This window comes from Dipodomys merriami, unplaced genomic scaffold, assembly GCF_024711535.1.
Source record: "Dipodomys merriami isolate MVZ:Mamm:240054 unplaced genomic scaffold, mDipMer1.0.p SCAF_7, whole genome shotgun sequence".
In the NCBI taxonomy this organism is placed as follows: domain Eukaryota; kingdom Metazoa; phylum Chordata; class Mammalia; order Rodentia; family Heteromyidae; genus Dipodomys; species Dipodomys merriami.
Window position 1 is genome coordinate 18706777 of NW_027206290.1, and position 17734 is coordinate 18724510.

Below are 17734 nucleotides of genomic sequence, written 5' to 3' on the forward strand. Positions count from 1 at the left end.
TTCATTATGTTCAAAAGTGAACTTGTGGTCTTCTCCCTTCTAAGATTGGTTTCCTTCCCAGTAAACTGTGTCTTCCAAATGCTTCAGCCAGAAGCCCTAATAACCTCTGTCTCCAGTCTAATGCCAGATCCTAAGGCATTTACCTTCCAAATAAACTCATTCTCTAAATTCTTCATTTTGCAGCCATTCCAAGTGCAAAAAAAAAAAAAAAAAAAAAGACAAAACAAAATAAACTGAGAGCTAATGGTTCATGTCTGTAATCCTAGACTCAGGGGTCTGAGGTCAGAGGATTGTCATTCAAAGCCAGCTCCAATTAACCAGCAAAATGCTGGAATGGAGATATGGATCAAATGCTAGAATGCCAACAGTGAGTAAGCAAGCCGATTGAGAGTGTAAGGTTCTGAGTTCAAGCCGTGGTAACAGAGTACACACATACACAAACTTCAAATCTGTACTGTCCACTCTTCCAGACCACCTTCCCAACTCAAATCTGGTTGATCACAACCCTTAAAACCCCGGCATGATCAAAGAGTACAGTACTCAATGATAATAGGGGTTTTTAAGTTCTTGATACTTTGTGTTTCTGGAACTTGCTGTTTAGTGGCACAAAAAATTAAATATTCCATATTAAATATGAAGGTACAGTTCTAATAAGTGTTGTGTAAACAGGTTGTCATGAGAGGGTATAATGGGAAGAGCTAATCTAGTGGAGAGCTCCTTGAGGAAAGGACTTTCAGCTGAGAACCTGAGGAATGAATGTGGGGACAGGAGGAGCAGAGAAAAGCCAAAGGCAGAAGCCGAGAGAGAGGGCTAGGCGCTGGGAAGAGAAGAAAGGTCAGTATGGGTTAAGATAGGGGCACTCTGGTTTATTTTACCTATACGAAGGCTTGAACTCAGGGCCATGTGCCCTCGCACTGCTCTTTCACTCAAGGCTGATGTTTTACCTAAAACTTGAGCTACCCTTCTTTTTCTAGCTTTTACTGATCAGTTGGAAATGAGAGTCTCATGGATTTGTCTGCTCAGGCTATTTTCAAACCTTGATTCTCAACTCTCAGCATCCTGCTTTAACACAGACCTGAGCCACTAGCACTTACCTTAAGAAGAGAAGCTTCCCTGATCAAGAATATCAAACCACCAGAAAATGATTTGCTCTTTATCATAAAGAATAATAGAAAGTATCCAGGCACAATGGTACATGCCTATAATTTCAGCACTTAGGAAGCTAAGGTTCAAGTGAATCTGGAGACCAAGATTTGCTTTGATTTTTTTAAGTCTCTGTCTCAAAACTCAAGCAAGCCAATAGATTAATGCAAAGTAAATAATAAGAAAAAGGGAAAGGTTCTAAAGGGTGGCAATATGATGCAATTAGGGTTGTTTGTTTTTCGTGTGGTTCTTGGGGCTTGACTCAGGGCCTGGTCACCTTCCCTGAGCTTTTCTGCCCAAGCCGGCACTCTACCACTGGAACCACAGCCCCACTTCTGCCTTTTTTTTTTTTTTTTTTTGGTGCTTCATTGGAGCTGTCTCAAGGAATTCCCTGGGCAGGCTGGCTTCGAATCACCACCCTCAGTTCTAAGCCTTCTGAGTTGCTAGGATTACAAGCGTGAGCCACAGGCCCCCCTGACCAGAAACCCATATTAGCACTTTCATAAGTGTCCACAAACCCTTATAATAATTGCCAAGATTATAATCGCCAAGATGCAAATAATAATCGCCAAGATGCAAAAATACTCTTAAGTCACTGTGTGCAGCTGTGTGAAATAACTTCCTAAATGCCATCTTAAACCCAATGTTCTCCAGTCTCAGCTGCCACGTAATACCCACGAAGGGCTCGCTGGCCAAGAGGGTAGAGATGTGCAAAGAACAAAAAAGAAAAGGAAAGAAAACACCACGAATCCAAACCCACGAACCCCCCAGATCAGCAGCCAGGGTTCATCAATAAGTGACAAGCTGTGTTAAAGGTGTCCGACCCTCTCCCCCCGACCCTCCCCCTACCCCCCCACCCCCGCAGAGGGCTGGGCTCCTGCTCCCCTCGCGCGCACGCGCGTGCAGGCCCTAGCGGTCCGGCCCTCAGCGGCCGCTGGGCCTGGTCCTCGCCGCCCGCCCTCCCAGCCTGGACCGCGCGCCTCAAGTTCACACCTCGTCCCAGGTTTGGCGGTGGGCGTGGTCACGTGACGGGCGCGGGCCAATCAGCGGGCGGCCCGCAGCATCTTCCTATAAAGGCGGCCGTCGCAGCCAGCCCGCGGCCGCCATTAGGTCGAGAGCTGGCGGCAGCCTTTCGGTGGACGGGAAACGAACGGCTGCCCTGCACTACTCCATCCGGTGCCACCTCAAGAGGGACGATTGGATAAGGTCCTTTACCCAAGAGGTAAAGCCGCTCGGCACGTGGTCCGGGCCTGGCCTGCTCCCAGGGGTGACCTTGGGCGGGAACAACCGTTTTCCCCTCCCCTCCCCCCCCACGGGCACTGGGCAGTTGGCGAGGCCGCCCCACCCCGTGCGGGCCCGGGAGAGAGGCCGCCCTCCGCCAGCTGGGGGTGGGGGCCTGGCTCAGCTCGGCCTGGCCCTGGCCCCAGCCTGGCCTGTGGGCCTCACCATCTGCCTGCCAGCCTGGGTCCCCTTCCTCTCCCCCCCACTCTCCTCCCTTCCCACACGAACCATTTTCCTGCACAGGAGGCCTGGGAAGGAGGTTGTAGGCCAGGAGGCTGGGTGCCGCTGCCTCCTTCCGGTCTGGAATAGACACCCGTGGCCTCCTTAGGTCTTGAATTGGTTCATGGCTGCCAGGACTGTAGTTTAAGTCAGCCAGAAGAAGGAGAAAGAAGCAACACCAAAACAGCAACAACAACAAATATATATATATATGTATATATATATGTATGTATGTATGTATATATATATATATATATATATACACACACACACATAAAACATTGACTTTAGCTCTCATCTTTGTTGTATTCATTCTGTATATGGGGGCACAGAGAGAGCTTCGTTTATATTGTATCCAGTCAATTAACTTTGTTAAGCCCTTGGAATGAATTAAACTAAACCACTCTGCTGGATACTGTAGATTGGAGGTGGGTCCGATAGCCAGGCTCTGGCGAAATGAAATGAAAGTGGAGCTGTGTACTGAGTGCTTTAGGAGACAATGTAGATAACTTAATTAGGTTTTGAGGGGTAAATGGAAGTTGAAGTGGAGTGATAAGGGAAGCTGTGGCAGAGAAAGGTTTCAAAGGCATCCAGGTACACAGAAAAGTGTGGGTCAATGAAGAATTGAAACATTTTGAGCAGCTAGTACAGTGGTGAGATGGGCAAAGGGGCACATTGTAAATGAGATTGTATATCATGAAGTTCAGTGAGTTGAAGCATTTGGTCTAAAATTGCTGAACAAAAATCAAAGCGTAATAACAAGTGATGAGAAATATTTTGGAGGATGAAGAATACACGTCATTAAATATCCAGTATATGTAAATGTGTGTCTAGCAGTCATTTGTGTGAAGGTACTAGACAACTCACAGCAACTGAGGTTGGTGTGACAAGACCATAGATGGAGTTAAAAGAGAGAACGGGAAAAGGAACACTAATGGGCTAGCCCAGTAGATCACTATGGCTTTCCTTTATGTGTAATATGTACTGCGAAATTCTAGCAAACATACCACTCAGCAGAGTAACTTTTTACCATTTATTAAAATGGTAAGAAAATACTTTTTTTAAAAAAAATTGAGTTTTGAAAAGCTCAATTATCTAAAATAGAGCCTTCCAGGCTTAAGATAGAATATTACACCCACACCCACAATACACTTTTTTAAAAAAGATACCATCTAACTGTTGTCTAGATTGGCTTCCAACTCTTGGGATCAAGCCATCCTATCTTCTGGATAGCTGGGAATGCAGATACTGACCACCATGCCCAGCTTTGTGAATCTATGGGTGACTAAAATATCCACAAACACCTGAAAGGCTCTCTTTCTTAGAAGTTTACTCTGCAAGTTCACACTGACCTTTATGTTACCCAATACCCTTCTTGCCTCTACCATAGCACTAATTATTCATTAATTAAATGTATCCACTTGTTGAGTTTATTTTGTGCTTTGAAACTGAAACATGGTCTTGCTCTATAGTCTAAGCTGATGCAGAACTTTCCATCACCTGCCTCAGCCTCCTGAGTGCAGGGACTCCAGGCATGTTCCATAATGCCTCAGTTATGTATCAGATTGTAATTGCCTATTTAAAGTCTCTGGAAGGAGAGCATATCTCCAGTTCCTTGCATAAGGGTTGGAATCACGTAGATGTTTTATAAATATTCAATAAATGAATAAATGGAATTTGGAAAATGGTATCCTGGAAACAAGAGGAGAGTTTTAAGAGAGTCACAATAACAGTCGAGGGAGAGAGGTTGCTGGGAAGCCAGGTAAGATTAGATTAAGAAAGAATCCATCGTGCTTACCAAATAAATATGTTCATTGTTAACCTGGGTGTGTGGGGAGTTTTAGAGGCATGGGGAGGAAAAGCTAAGTGGGAAGTGGGCAGTAAAGTAGTTTTTTTGAGATCCCTTTTATGAGCTACAGAAGAGAAGTCAAGTTATAAGGAGATAATAGGACCAAGGGAATAATCAGATAGGAATAATCAGGAGTTCAAGTCCTGGGTACAAAGAGATGTTAATGAATCAGGCAAATTCCAATCATGGTATCAGTCAGGAAATTGATAAATAATGCAGGATGGTCTCTCAACCGGTTATCTTCCTGTCTTAGTCTCACACCTTTGATTATGGGTGTGAGCCACAATATCCAGCAGACTTTTAAAGAAGACTTCTTAAATAGAGAGGAAAACTCATATAGAAATGTTAAAAATACAAAAAAAAAAAAGGGGGAGCAGGATGGTTTAGGATGTTATCTGAGATTCTAAAAATTAAGAATTCTAGATAAGAAGGTCCCTCAGGCCAAATGGAAGGGACGAATGATCAGAGTATATCATGGTGAAAAGAAATGTATATTGTAGAGTTTACCTCTGATTGGCCTCAAGTAAAGTCTGATCTATGAAGAAACTATTTTCTCATGGGGACTGGCTTCCCTCTCCTGAAGATTGAAAGCAGAGCTTGGAGCACACTGGTGACAGCTCATTTGAGGATGTAGGATTTGGAGTCAGGATAAGAGATCATCACAGGATACAATTCTTTTGTCCATTAAGAGTCTCACAGGTATCTGATATTCAAACTCTTGTTCTAAACCTTGAACATGTTGGCTTTCCTATATGTGTAAGATGTACTGTGAAATTCCAGCAAACATGCCACTCAGCAGAGTAGCTTACTCTTTACCATTTATTAAAATGTGTAGAATTTTTTCTTGTCAGTCATTGGGCTTGAACTCTGGGCCTGGGCACTGTCCCTCAGCTTTTCAGCTCAAGCTGATCACTCTACCACTTGAGCCATGGCACTACTTCTGATTTTCTGTTGGTTAATTAGAGATATGAGTTTCCCGGACTTTCCTGCCTGGGCTGGCTTTGAACGGCAATCCTTACCTCTCAGCCTCTTGAGTAGCTAGGATTACAGGCATGAGCCACCAGCGCCCAGCTAGAAAAATTTTCTTTTTTAAATTGAGCTTCAAGAAACTCAACTATCTAAAATAGAACCTTCTAGGCGTAAGACAGGCTATTACATCCAAACATATACTTTCTTAAGAAGAAATATGATCTGACTATATTGTCTAGGCTAGCTTCCTACTTCTGGGATCAAGCCATCTTACCTTAATTTCTGGATAGCAGGGACTACAGGTACTGACCACCATGCCCAGCTTTGATTTATGGGTAACTAAAATATCCACAAACACCTCAAAGGCCTTCTTCCTTAAAAGTTTAAAGCTTGTGTACATTGTTGGTAGATATGTGTTAGAATAACCAGAGAAATATCTAGTAAAACTTAAAATCACTGACCTGTAAATTGGGGGGGGGGAGGGGAAGTGTTGCTTTTGTGGTGGTTGTTTTTAGTTTTAATATTTTGAGGCAGGGCTGGGAAGGTGGCTCAGTGGTAGAGTGCTTGCCTTGCATTCATGAGGCCCTGGGTCGATTCCTCAGCACCACATAAGCAGAAAAAGCCAGAAGTGGTGCTGTGGCTCAAGTGTAAAGCCTTGAGCTGAAGAACTGAGGGACAGCACCCAGGCCCAGATTTCAAGACCCACGACTGACAAAAAAAAGGAAAATAAATTTTGAGGCAGAGTCTCATTATATTGGCCAAACTGGCCTTGAACTTGCTCTGTGGTTGAGGCTAACTTGGAACCCATAATCCTCTTACTTCATTCAGCCTCCAGAGTTCCTGGGACAGGCTTCTGGCACAACAGCCAGCTCTAGAAGTTATCAATAGGAATTTATATTCAGTAGCTATGTGTGTTTATGCAATGAGGGATTTTGTATATAATAAAGGATTAAAAATCTTCTTATCATCCTTTTCTTCCCTCCTCTTCAAACCCTGGCAACTCTGGTCTTTCTGCTGTCTTCAGAGTTTAGCTCCTGCCCCAGCCTCCTGCATGTGGGATTACAAGTGTGGCCACCACACCTGGCAATAGTTTCACATTTTTCTTGGGTACATGTAGGTGGAATCATGTTGTTTTTTTAAGATTAGCTTCTTTCAGGCTGGGAAGGTGGCTCAGTGGTAAGAGTGCTTGTCTTGCATGCATGAGGCCCTGGGTTCCATTCCTCAGCACCACATAAGCAGAAAAAGCCAGAAGTGGTGCTGTGGCTCAAGTGGTAGAGTGCTAGCTTTGAGCTGAAGAGTTGAGGGACATAGCCCAGGCCCAGAGTTCAAGCCCCACGACCCAAAAAAAAAAAAAAAGATTAGCTTCTTTCAAGTATTAATATGTATTAAAGTTGCCACATCTTTTTGTAGATTGATAGCGTTCAAGACTAAATAATATTCCATACATGGATATACTATAGTCTATTTACCTACTAAAGGAAATCTTGTTTGTTTCCAAGGATTTATAGTTGTGAATAAATCTGCTATATATAAACATTCACATGCAGATTCTGTGTGGGCACTACTGATTAAAGCGAGCCTATGTGCAGAAATACTCACCAAGTTCAGCACTGATAACTAAAGATAGAAAATGAAATTGTAACAGAAGACAAAATATATTGCATAATCTTTTATTTTAAAGTACTTAATTGGTAAATACTGTATCTCTTCAAACTGTTTAATGTGATGGTTTTCAATGTGTATACATCATGTAATGCTTATCAAATCACTATATCCATCCCATTAGATATTTAAAGTTATTTATCTTATCATTCAGGGATGATGTTATTTGATCATATCTTCCCTTTTCTCACTACTTCTCAGCCTTTGGCAACCACCATTCTACACTTTGGTTTTCTTAGTTTGATTGTTGGAGATTCATATACACACACATAGACATGTATGCAGATACAGGTATGCATGTACATGCATATGGTGCTTATGTGTAATCATATCTGTATATATGTACATTTATATGTATGTATATACACATTTATACATGCACATGTACGCACACAATTGCCATACACTTACTTTTCCCCCAATAATAGGTCTTCCTATTGTTTGGTTTTGAAACATAAACCTAGGGCCTTGCACAAGCTAAGCACATGCTCTGCCACTGAGCTATACTCTCCACCTTTCTATGAACTGGGTTTTTTAATTCAATAAGCTCATGTTATTCACAAATTTATTAAACACAAGTGTGATGTGATAACTGATAAAAATGAAAAGTTTTGAAAACAAAATGTTTTAATTCCTGCACAGTTGGTGTGGGGAATTCTCTCAGTCCTACGTTGTGTTTAAATCATTGTATGATGTGCTGGCTGTGTGCCTGCCCTGAAGTTTTATCAGAAAGCAAATGGCACCCAAAAAGTAAAGCAAAAGTTATGGTAATCCTCTCAAATCACAAGTGGCATGCAATAGAGTTAATTTAAGTGATAAAGTGAAAATTTGAGATTTGTAGGAAGGCAATATGTCTTGAGGGGAAGTTGGTTGACATATGAGGAAATGAATCAAGCACCATGGGTAAGCACTCCATCTATGTACCCCTGATCGCTTCCTGGGCTTCCTTAGTGTTTATCTCCTTGGAACCATAGGCCTGCACACACCAAGGGTTTGTTGTACTCTGTTTAAATTAACCACAAAAAAATCCTTTACTTTTCTCCTTTTGTTGAAAAGTTGTCGGAAAACTATATGCTAGTGAAATCTTTTAACATATTGTTTCTTTTCATTAGGAATTTGTAGACTTTCCCTGCTAAGACCTCAATTTGTGTTTTTGAAAAACAGAAAGAAATTTTGTGAAATCTTGAAATAATTTAAACCATCTAAGACTAAGGCATATATAATGAAACAACTTATACTACTTGTATAAAAAGGTATTTGTTTAAAAATTGAAATTTTCATTTTACACTTTTTCTGTTAAGATGTGTTTAAAATCCAATATCTCTTTCTCACGAATAAACATTTTCCTATGCAAAACCTTAATCTTTTTAAGGTGCTTACATGGTACTGAGTTTTTTGTTTTTCAGGACATGCACATGTAGACAACATTAGAATATCAGGACGTGAAGTTCAGAATGTCTCTGCCAAGCCGACAAACATCTATCGTGAACCCCCCTCCACCAGAGTACATAAATTCCAAGAAAAATGGGCGATTGACAAATCAGCTTCAGTACCTACAGAAAGTTGTCCTAAAGGCATTATGGAAGCATAGTTTTTCCTGGCCTTTTCAACAGCCTGTGGATGCTGTGAAACTAAAATTGCCTGTAAGTATATCAAATAATAATGGGAACTTAAGAAAAGACAAATCAGATGGGGCATGTCTCAAGTGGCAGAGCAAACTTGCCTGGCCAAGTGAGAGGCCCGGTACTATGTCCCCAACTAATAACTAATTCATCAATAGAAATAGTAACTCATTAATTAATTGAAAAGAAAAACTTCTAAATATCTAAGAAAATCTGTATAATAGTATAAAATACATCCAAGAAGCACCTAGTTACCCAGCACAACTAAAGTCTGAAAAATGCATCTATTTTCTTGTAACATGTGCCACTGCCTTTTTGATGCACGGTAACCACGAATATCATCCTCTTCATGAAGTCACTCTCAGCACTTCTTAGAGGACTTATTTCTATCACATACTGTGTGCCACTTTAGACCTCATTAAATATTTTTGGCCATCAATTAACAGAATGGTTGAATCATTTGTGATATAGCTAATTAGTGATAGATCTGTGACTTTACTCTAGATCTGTCAGAATCCATCAATACTATTTTTCCCATCATGCCCTTTCCTTTGTATTTTTCAGGGATAATTCTACTCTTAAATTCCTTTCTCAGTTAATCTTTATGTTGGCTTTTTGTGTTCTTTGAGAAATAATGCTATGACAATCAGCTTTGACTTTAATTACTAAAGATTATGGCTTCCAAGCTGGGCCCTAAGTGGCTCATGTCTATAATCCTAGCTACTCAAGAGGCTGAGATCTGAGGATCATGGTCCAAAGCCAGCCTGGGCAGGAAAGTCCATGAGACACTTATCGCCAATAAACTACTTAGAAAAAGGCAGAAGTGGTGCTGTGGCCCAAGTGGTAGAGCACTACCCTTGAGCACAGAGAGGCTTGGGGACAGAGCCCAGGCCCTGAGTTCAATCCCCAGGACCAGCAAAAAAAAAAATATTATGTCTTCTAGATTATAGCTTTTAAAAACAGTTACAATCTCTAGAGAGTTTATGAAGTTTGTGTACTAGTAGTTGTAGCAATTGCATTCTTACTAACATAATTTATTCAAAACCATAGGATTATTATACCATTGTAAAAAACCCAATGGATTTAAATACAATTAAAAAGCGGTTGGAGAATAAATACTACATGAAGGCTTCAGAATGTATAGAAGACTTCAATACAATGTTCTCAAATTGTTATTTATACAACAAGGTATGTAAGCATTATACTGCTGATACTTCTCTGTTATGTATAGGAGAGAGATGTATAAATAACTATGTTGATTTCAGATTTCAAGCCATGATTTGTGATATTTTATCTATTTTTATGTTATTGCTTTTTATCACAGAGTTTCATGATTCACATACTTTAGTGTTTCTTTTATTTATTTGCTGTCTGCCTAAATAGCTGTAGTGGCTCATGTTGTTGTTTGTTTTTTTTTTTAATGCCAGTGATAGCTAGTTTCTGTGATTAGAGTATTTCAGAATGTTTTCTATTGAATTCCTGTAATTTTAGTTATAAGAATGAAAAACCTAGTATACACTGGTCCTAGTTAAATTTTAGTGGTTGGAATCTGTAGCCATTAGCCTAAGATATCAAATTGTGTACTTTGTATAAATAGAATACAATGCTGAGAATTGAAGCCAGGGCTGTGAACATACTAGACAAGCAATTTGCCACTCTGCTACACCTCCAGCCCCAATTTACATATTTTTGACTTCATAACAAGTTGGTTTATCATACTTATATCTGGTCATGTCCTAGTAGTAATACTAATATTTATATTAAGATAATAGCCAATCAGATGATGTATGTGGGCATTTTGAGCTTAATCTTCATATTTGTTCTCATCTATAAATAGAATTTGTCTAACTCCTGTTTATCAACTATACAAATACAATAAAAATAATTCTTAAAAATATGTCAATTAAAGTTGAGAAAAATTAGATTTGTGTATTCGGTTTTTGTCCCATACATTAGTCTGACTTCTCAGAATACCATATTCTATTTTCTGTTTTATGATATCTAAATATTTTGAAGCTTATAGCCCACTTAAATGTGAGAAATCTAAGTATATGGAATTTTGTGTACACAGAATAACTAGTAATACTGAGATAGAATCAGAAGTTTGATGTGGCTCCCAAGATAACACAAATACCATTTTAAATGTGTGAAAGACTTAAGACTATTAACTGACATTGAGTGGACAGTAGTGACTCATGACTAATATCCTAGCTACTGGGAGACCAAAACTAAGTAGATAATCATTGGAGGCCAGCCTGGGCAGAGAAGTTTTCAAGGTCCCTTCTTAATCCACAGCTGTGTTCTGTAGCACTTGCCTATCACCCTGAACAACATGGGAGGCTGAAATTGGGAGGTTTGTGGTTCCAGGCCAGTCCAGGCAGAAAGCTCCATGAGACTGCATCTCATTGAAGAGAAGTTGGGTTTAGTGAGATGCACTAGTCATTCCAGCCAAAATAGGAATCCTAAAATAGGAGGATAGACTCGTGCTTGGACAAGAAGCTTGACCCTATCTCAAAAATAACCAGCACAGGGGCTGGGAAGGTGGCTCAGTGGTAGAGTACTTGCCTTGCATGCATGAAGCCCTGGGTTCAATTCCTCAGCAGGGAAAAAAAAGCCAGAAATGGCGCTATGGCTCAAGTGGTAGAGCACTAGCCTTGAGCTGAAGAGCTGAGGGACAGCGCCAAGGCCCAGAGTTCAGGCCCCATGACCGGACCCAAAAAAATAAATAAATAAAAATAACCAGCACAAAAATTTGATGTGATACAGCAGTCATGCACCTGCCTCACCAGCTTTGAGGCCCTGAGTTGAAACCCTGGTTTTAGAGGAGAAAAGGCCTACTAACTGAAATGAATTTTAAAGAACTCAGTTTACCATGGTTATTGAATTGTTGACTTAATCTTAATAGTGATTCTAAAGGGCCCTTTCACATTTCTTTGTGTGTGTGTGTGTGTGTGTGTGTGTGTGTGTGTGTGTGTGTGTGTTTCTGTGTCTGTGTCTGTGTGTGTCTGTGTCTGTGTCTGTGTGTGTCTGTGTCTGTGTCTGTGTCTGTCCTGGGGCTTGATCCTTGGCCCTGTCTCTCAACTTTTGGTTAAGGTGAACAATTTACCATTTTAGTAACAGCTCCACTTCCACCTTTTTTTGTGGTTAGTCAGGAATAAGAGTCACTGGGACTTTCCTGCCTGGGCTGGCTTCAAACCATTATTCTTAGATCTTAGCCTCTTAATAAATAGATAGGATTACAGGTGAGTCCCCCCCTCCCCAGCCCCACCCCGGGCTCTGCTCACACTTAACATCTTAAATCAAAATTCAGTAGTTTTCCTGACCTGTTCAGCTAAGAAATGTTTTCTAGGCTGTTGCTTCTTAAGTTATTTAGTATATTTTTTCCTGAGCAGTGAAATAAAGCAAGAAAACTTCTAAGCAGGCAGCTAAAAGACTTTAAAGTTGATCCTTTCAAACTATATAAAGTATACATTTGCTTTAGCCTATTTGAAGGGTAGAAATCCTAATGTCTGATAACTTTGTATTACTAAAATTAATTTCATTGTACCATTGTAGTGTTGGGATAAGTATTCTAGTCCTTTTTAGAAGCTGAAGTAGACAGGATGTTAGGAAATGAAATAAGGCTGTTTCACAAACTTCTGAGTTTAGCAAAGATAAATAATAAGGTGTACTATATCACCACCTTCTGTAAAGTACTATGAATTAATAAGATCTGCTTCAGTGACTATACTGTATATCCTTATGGATATTTAATACATTTTTTAGCCTGGAGATGACATTGTTCTAATGGCACAAGCTCTAGAGAAGTTGTTCATGCAGAAATTAACCCAGATGCCACAGGATGAGCAAGTTGTGGGTGGTAAGGAAAGAATAAAGAAAGGTAAGTCCAGAAAGTAACAAGTGAGTCTATCTATCTGTATCTATTTTCCGACCCCCATCCTTTTCTATTGGTACAGTGTTAAATTGGCAAAAGATCTCAATGTTAAGAATGAAATGTCAGCTGGGCGCTGGTGGCTTACGCCTGTAATCCTAGCTACTCAGGAGGATGAGATCTGGGGATCACGGTTCAAAGCCAGCCCGTGCAGGAAAAGTCCGTGAGATTCTGATCTCCAAAAAACCACTCAGAAAACTAGAAATGGTGCTGTGGCTCAAATGGTAGAGCACTAGCCTTGAGCTGAAGAGCTGAGGGACAGTGCCCAGGCCCAGAATTCAAGCCCCATGACCAACCAAAAAAAAAAAAAAAGAGTGAAATGTTACTAAGTGTTTTCTTTTTTAAACTAAAAAAAAAACTTCAGGGAAAAATCTTTATTGGTTAAAATCAGGTCCTCATGAACTCTACCCCAGCCTTCTTAAAATTTTGAGAAGGGTCTTACTGGCCTAAACTTTGTGATCCTCCGGAGTGACTAGGGTTACATTTGTGTGCCACCAGACTATAGAGAAGCGTATTGCTTAAAACATGGAATACAAAATGAATTTTAAATATTAAAAACTGTGGTGGTGGAACAAGAATGTCATAGATCAAATGTTAATTCATCTTTAGATCATTCAGTCTGTGTCATCTTAGTTAAATCCATACTCGTTCCATGGAAGTTTGTTTTTGTTTTTTAAGTAGAAAAACTCCAACAAACCAGTGTATGAAGTGCTAGAACAGGAAACAATTTCTCACTGCAGGCTATTCTGATTAACATTCTTGGTCTCTTCGGTGCATACTAGCAAAAGGCATCTTTTGAAAACAAACTCAGAACACTTCTCAGCCTTCTGGCTAACGTTAAGTGTTAGAACAAACTAAAACATCATTCACCGGCTTGGAACCTATTGTTGACTTCCCACAGAAGCATGAGATACCATAAATTCCATACCATGACCCTTTGAGATCTTATCCCTGCCCGACTCTCCATTTTAATACTTAGCTACTTTCCTGTTAGTTGCTGTAAATGTGTCCCCTGTTTTCCATGTATTGGAAATGGGACCTGATACTGAGAGTTATGAGACTGTCAGCATTAGATCCTTCCCTAGATGCAACAGATGTTAGTGTCATGCTCTTATATGTCCAGCCTTCAGAACTATGACCTAAATAAACCTCTGTTCTTCAGAAGTTATCCCATCTGTGGTTAACACAACCAGAAATAGATCATGACACTAAGATTCTCCCTGCTGATTACCTGGGCACACCCTCTCTTTACTGTGTCCTGTTGCCTGGCTAGGTACTCCTTGCCTTTACTTGTTTGGCTGCCTTTCCTCTGATATGCCTCTTCTTAATGTATTCAACACTATATTCCCTTTTTTCCCATTTCTAAAATTACCTTTAAGTAGTTGTACAAAGGGGTTTCAATTTGACATTCATCTATTTGACTCTTAACTCTTTGTAAGTGGTAAGGAGATTGAGGAGTATCATCCCTATCTTAAAATACTGAGTTCCTGAGTTGGCTTAGCAAGAATTAGACATCCAGAGAAATAGCTATATGTTGTATATCAAATATAATAACATAAAAACAAAGCAGCATAAGAAAACTAGAAGCCAGGCGCCAGTGGCTCAGGCCTGTAATTCTAGCACTCAGGAGGCTGAGATCTGAGGATTGTGGTTCAAAGTCAACCAGGCAGGAAAGTTCATGAGACTCTTACCTCCACTTAACCACCAGAAGACAGGAAGTGGCACTGTGGCTCAAGTGGTAGAGTGCTAGCCTTGACCTGAAGAGCTGAGGGATAGCACCCAGGTCCAGAGTTCAAGACCCACCACCGACAAAAAAAAAAAGAAGGAAAATGAAAACTAGAGAGCAGAGATTGTTTTATGTAAGATGGTTGAAAATGGGACATAATAGTGAAGGCTGAAAGGAAATGTTGGCAAAAAATCTTTTAGGCAACACAAATAGTTGGCTTGTGCTTACCAAATGTGAGGAGACCAAAGCCAGCTGGTAGGCTAGAATAAAATAAAAGAGGAGAAAGTGACAGGTCATAGGAAAGCAGATCATGCAGATCTTTGTGAGGCATGGTGAAATTTGGACTTTCAGATTAAAAGCCGTCACCATCAGAAGACATTGGACAGAATTGTCATGATCTGATTTTTTTTTGTTTTGAGATAGAATTTTACTAGCCTTGAACTCATGTTAGCCTTGAACTCAAAACTCCCTTGCCTCACTGTCACAAGGGCTGGAATCACAGGTGTTGACATGGCCACTGATGAGTTTTATTGCACCACTTAAATTATTATTTTCAACATTAAATAGTAGAGTGCAAAAGCTGAAGGATGGACTGCCTGTCTGATAGGCTACTATTGTTTGTTTTTTTGTATTTCCTTAGTAGTTTAACAAAGAAGTTTCAATTCAACACATCACTTTGAGAGTGCAATGCATCTTGGTCAATGTCACCCCTTTTATCATTCTCCATCGGGTGCTATTGAAATAATCCCTTTGCACAATGATGACCCTCAGACTGGAGTGATTACCACTTGTGAGAAGTAGTTGAATTCTGGATATTCAGATAGGGCACAAGGTATACTGGGACACTAGGGTATAGAGTTTGAGAGTAGATCTAAGAGTACTGTTAAGGTTTTTGGCCTAAGTAATTAGATGTAGTCACCTTGATGGACTTCAGAAATAATTTGAGAGTATCATAATTGAAATGCCTCCTCTGGGAACATACAGAAGAGCATGCACAATTGTCCTTTGGCAGGCCTGTCTACAGCTAAGAATTATATGAGTAAGAATCGTATCAGTATCTTTTGTTCTGTATCAGTTTTGTTCTGTAACAATTTTGAGATCCTTGGATATTTATACAGAACATTCTGAAGTCTGTATTACTACTTAGAGTTGTTTCCAGTGTACCTGAAAATTTTACTCAAATTTACAGCTACCCAAAGCTAACCCATAAAGTTCTATTAGTCTTATTTTATACAAAGCACTCTTTTGGGGAAAAAAATGGTAAATCTACATTTCCAACACATTTTGGCAGTACTGGCATTTGAACTAATAAATAGGACCTTGTACTTGCTTGGCAGACATAAAAATGGGATTAGAAGTATCTTTTATTATCTCTAAATTGGTGCTGATCATAATCAAGAAAGGCACAATCTTGAGTGCCATAAATCCAAATACGAAATCCCTTAAAGATTAATATCCTGGAAAATTAGGCCAAGCGCCTGTGGCTTATGCCTATAATCCTTATTACTTAGAAGGCTGAGATCTGAGGATTTGGATTCAAAGCCAGTCCAGGCAGGAAAGACTTTGAGATGCTTACATTCAATTAACTACCAAACAGCCCAAAAGTTGAACTGGGACTCAAGTGGTAAATCACTAGCCTTGAGCAAAAAAGCTTAGAGACAGTGCCTAGATTCTGAGTTCAAGCCCCAGGACTGGGGTATGTGAGTGTGTGCATGTATGTGTGCATACATGCACGTACACACAAAAAGCAATCCTGAAAAAATCACAATCCTGAATGATTATAATCTATAGTGTGGAAATCCTGAAACTAAAATTTTCATGAAAAGGAGGCATGTAGGAGATAGAAAAGTAAGTGTAGGGCAGGGGGGAATGATAAGGAAGTAATGAAATCTTTAAATATCTGACCATTAGTTTGCATTGGCTTTTTTTTCCAGCTGATGAAATTCCAGGAATGTGTAATGAATTAAAGTTGTAGTTTTCCTGAAAAAGTCAGCATGGTTGCTTGCATGGTAGAATAGGAAGTTATGCAACAGTGCTTCTGTTTTTATCACCAATTTGTCTGTACCAAATCTACAATCTGAATCCATTTCCTTGGACATGTGGTACAGAAGATAGGGAGGCCTAATAGGGTGTGGCTCGTGGCAGGATATAACAGATCATAGAAGGATTTCTGAAAGAACAGAGGCATATTGAAAATGAGTGGAAGCATATTCTCTGAGGAGAGCCAGACCCTAAAAGAATCAAAAAAGTGAGCTATTCAAAAAAGTGAGATGTACTACTTCCAATTGAGTTGGTGATAATCTTGGGGATTATCTCTGGCGTCTGGAGCCATACTTCCAGACCTCTTTTGGGAATTTAGTATGTAAGGGATTTTGATCTTTCAGGATTCCAGCATTTGGGATTATGGCATTGGGAATTATATCTTTGAATATATGACCAAATTGTCAGCAACTAGGGAATATATTATGCTTATTTTGCTAAAAAGCTGGTCTAATGGATTAAAATGGAGAGAATGGTGTTGCATATTCAGATATTTGACTATGGTTCACATTTTATTAGACATTCAACAAAACACATCAATTTCTTCTGGTAAAGAAAAACCATCACCCAAAGCAACAGAAAAAGTATTTAAGGAGCAAGAGATCTCCTCTGGACTTCCTGAGGCATCTATCTCTCCCTTAAACATGGTGCATGGAGCCCTGCCCACCTCTGGCTCTCAGACTGTGCTCCAAGTAAGTTCACTGTGGGTTTCTTGTTGTCATTGATGTTGTTTAGCTATTGGAGACTGAACTTGGCCTGGAGCTTGGAGGCAAGTTCTGTTCCCCTTGGGCCATGCACCAAACCCCTATCAAAGTTTTTACATCATTGTTTCTCAAATACTTCAATGTAACTTCGGATGTTGTGATGGTTACACTTTTTTTTTTAGGTAAATGAAAATTGATCTTCAGCCTATAGCAATACTAAGCCATACTGTTTCTCTATTTTGTGGACAGAGACTAGATGATTATCCAATTGTAGACTTTTTAGGTAGAATACAAACTATTTTAGTAACTTCATGATAAGATACAGCTATTTTAGTAGCTTAATAATAAGACACATCTACCTACCTACATAGGGTTTTTTTCTTTCTCTTCTAATTAATACAGGTTCTTACTGAGTAGCTAAGACCCTTCAAATTGGTATCCTCTTGTCTCAGCCTTTCAAGTTCTGGGTTTACAGGCATGTGCCACTATACCCAGTGTAATTTTTTTCCTTTAAAATTGTATATCTTACCTGATTTTAAATATTCAGAAATATATACTGTAATCTTGACTCTAATCTTCTCTCTTATT

At 39.8% G+C, this 17734-nt stretch overlaps 1 protein-coding gene across 6 annotated transcripts in view; it reads left to right on the forward strand.

Moving 5' to 3' along the window:
* The first annotated feature begins 2184 nt into the window (after window positions 1-2184).
* Window positions 2185-17734, forward strand: part of Brdt (bromodomain testis associated) — a 52191-nt gene continuing 36641 nt past the window's right edge. For 2 of the 6 annotated variants that reach the window (XM_070007643.1, XM_070007644.1), the window contains exons 1-6: window positions 2186-2365; window positions 8236-8376; window positions 8530-8766; window positions 9796-9933; window positions 12511-12625; window positions 16962-17134. In XM_070007643.1, coding sequence (XP_069863744.1) covers window positions 8578-8766; window positions 9796-9933; window positions 12511-12625; window positions 16962-17134 — 615 coding nt within the window. In that variant the 5' untranslated portion in view covers window positions 2186-2365; window positions 8236-8376; window positions 8530-8577. Of the gene's footprint in view, window positions 2366-4387; window positions 4406-5171; window positions 5192-8235; window positions 8377-8529; window positions 8767-9795; window positions 9934-12510; window positions 12626-16961; window positions 17135-17734 lie in introns of those variants that run through there. The other 4 variants (XM_070007639.1, XM_070007642.1, XM_070007641.1 and 1 more) reach the window with 4 other exon arrangements.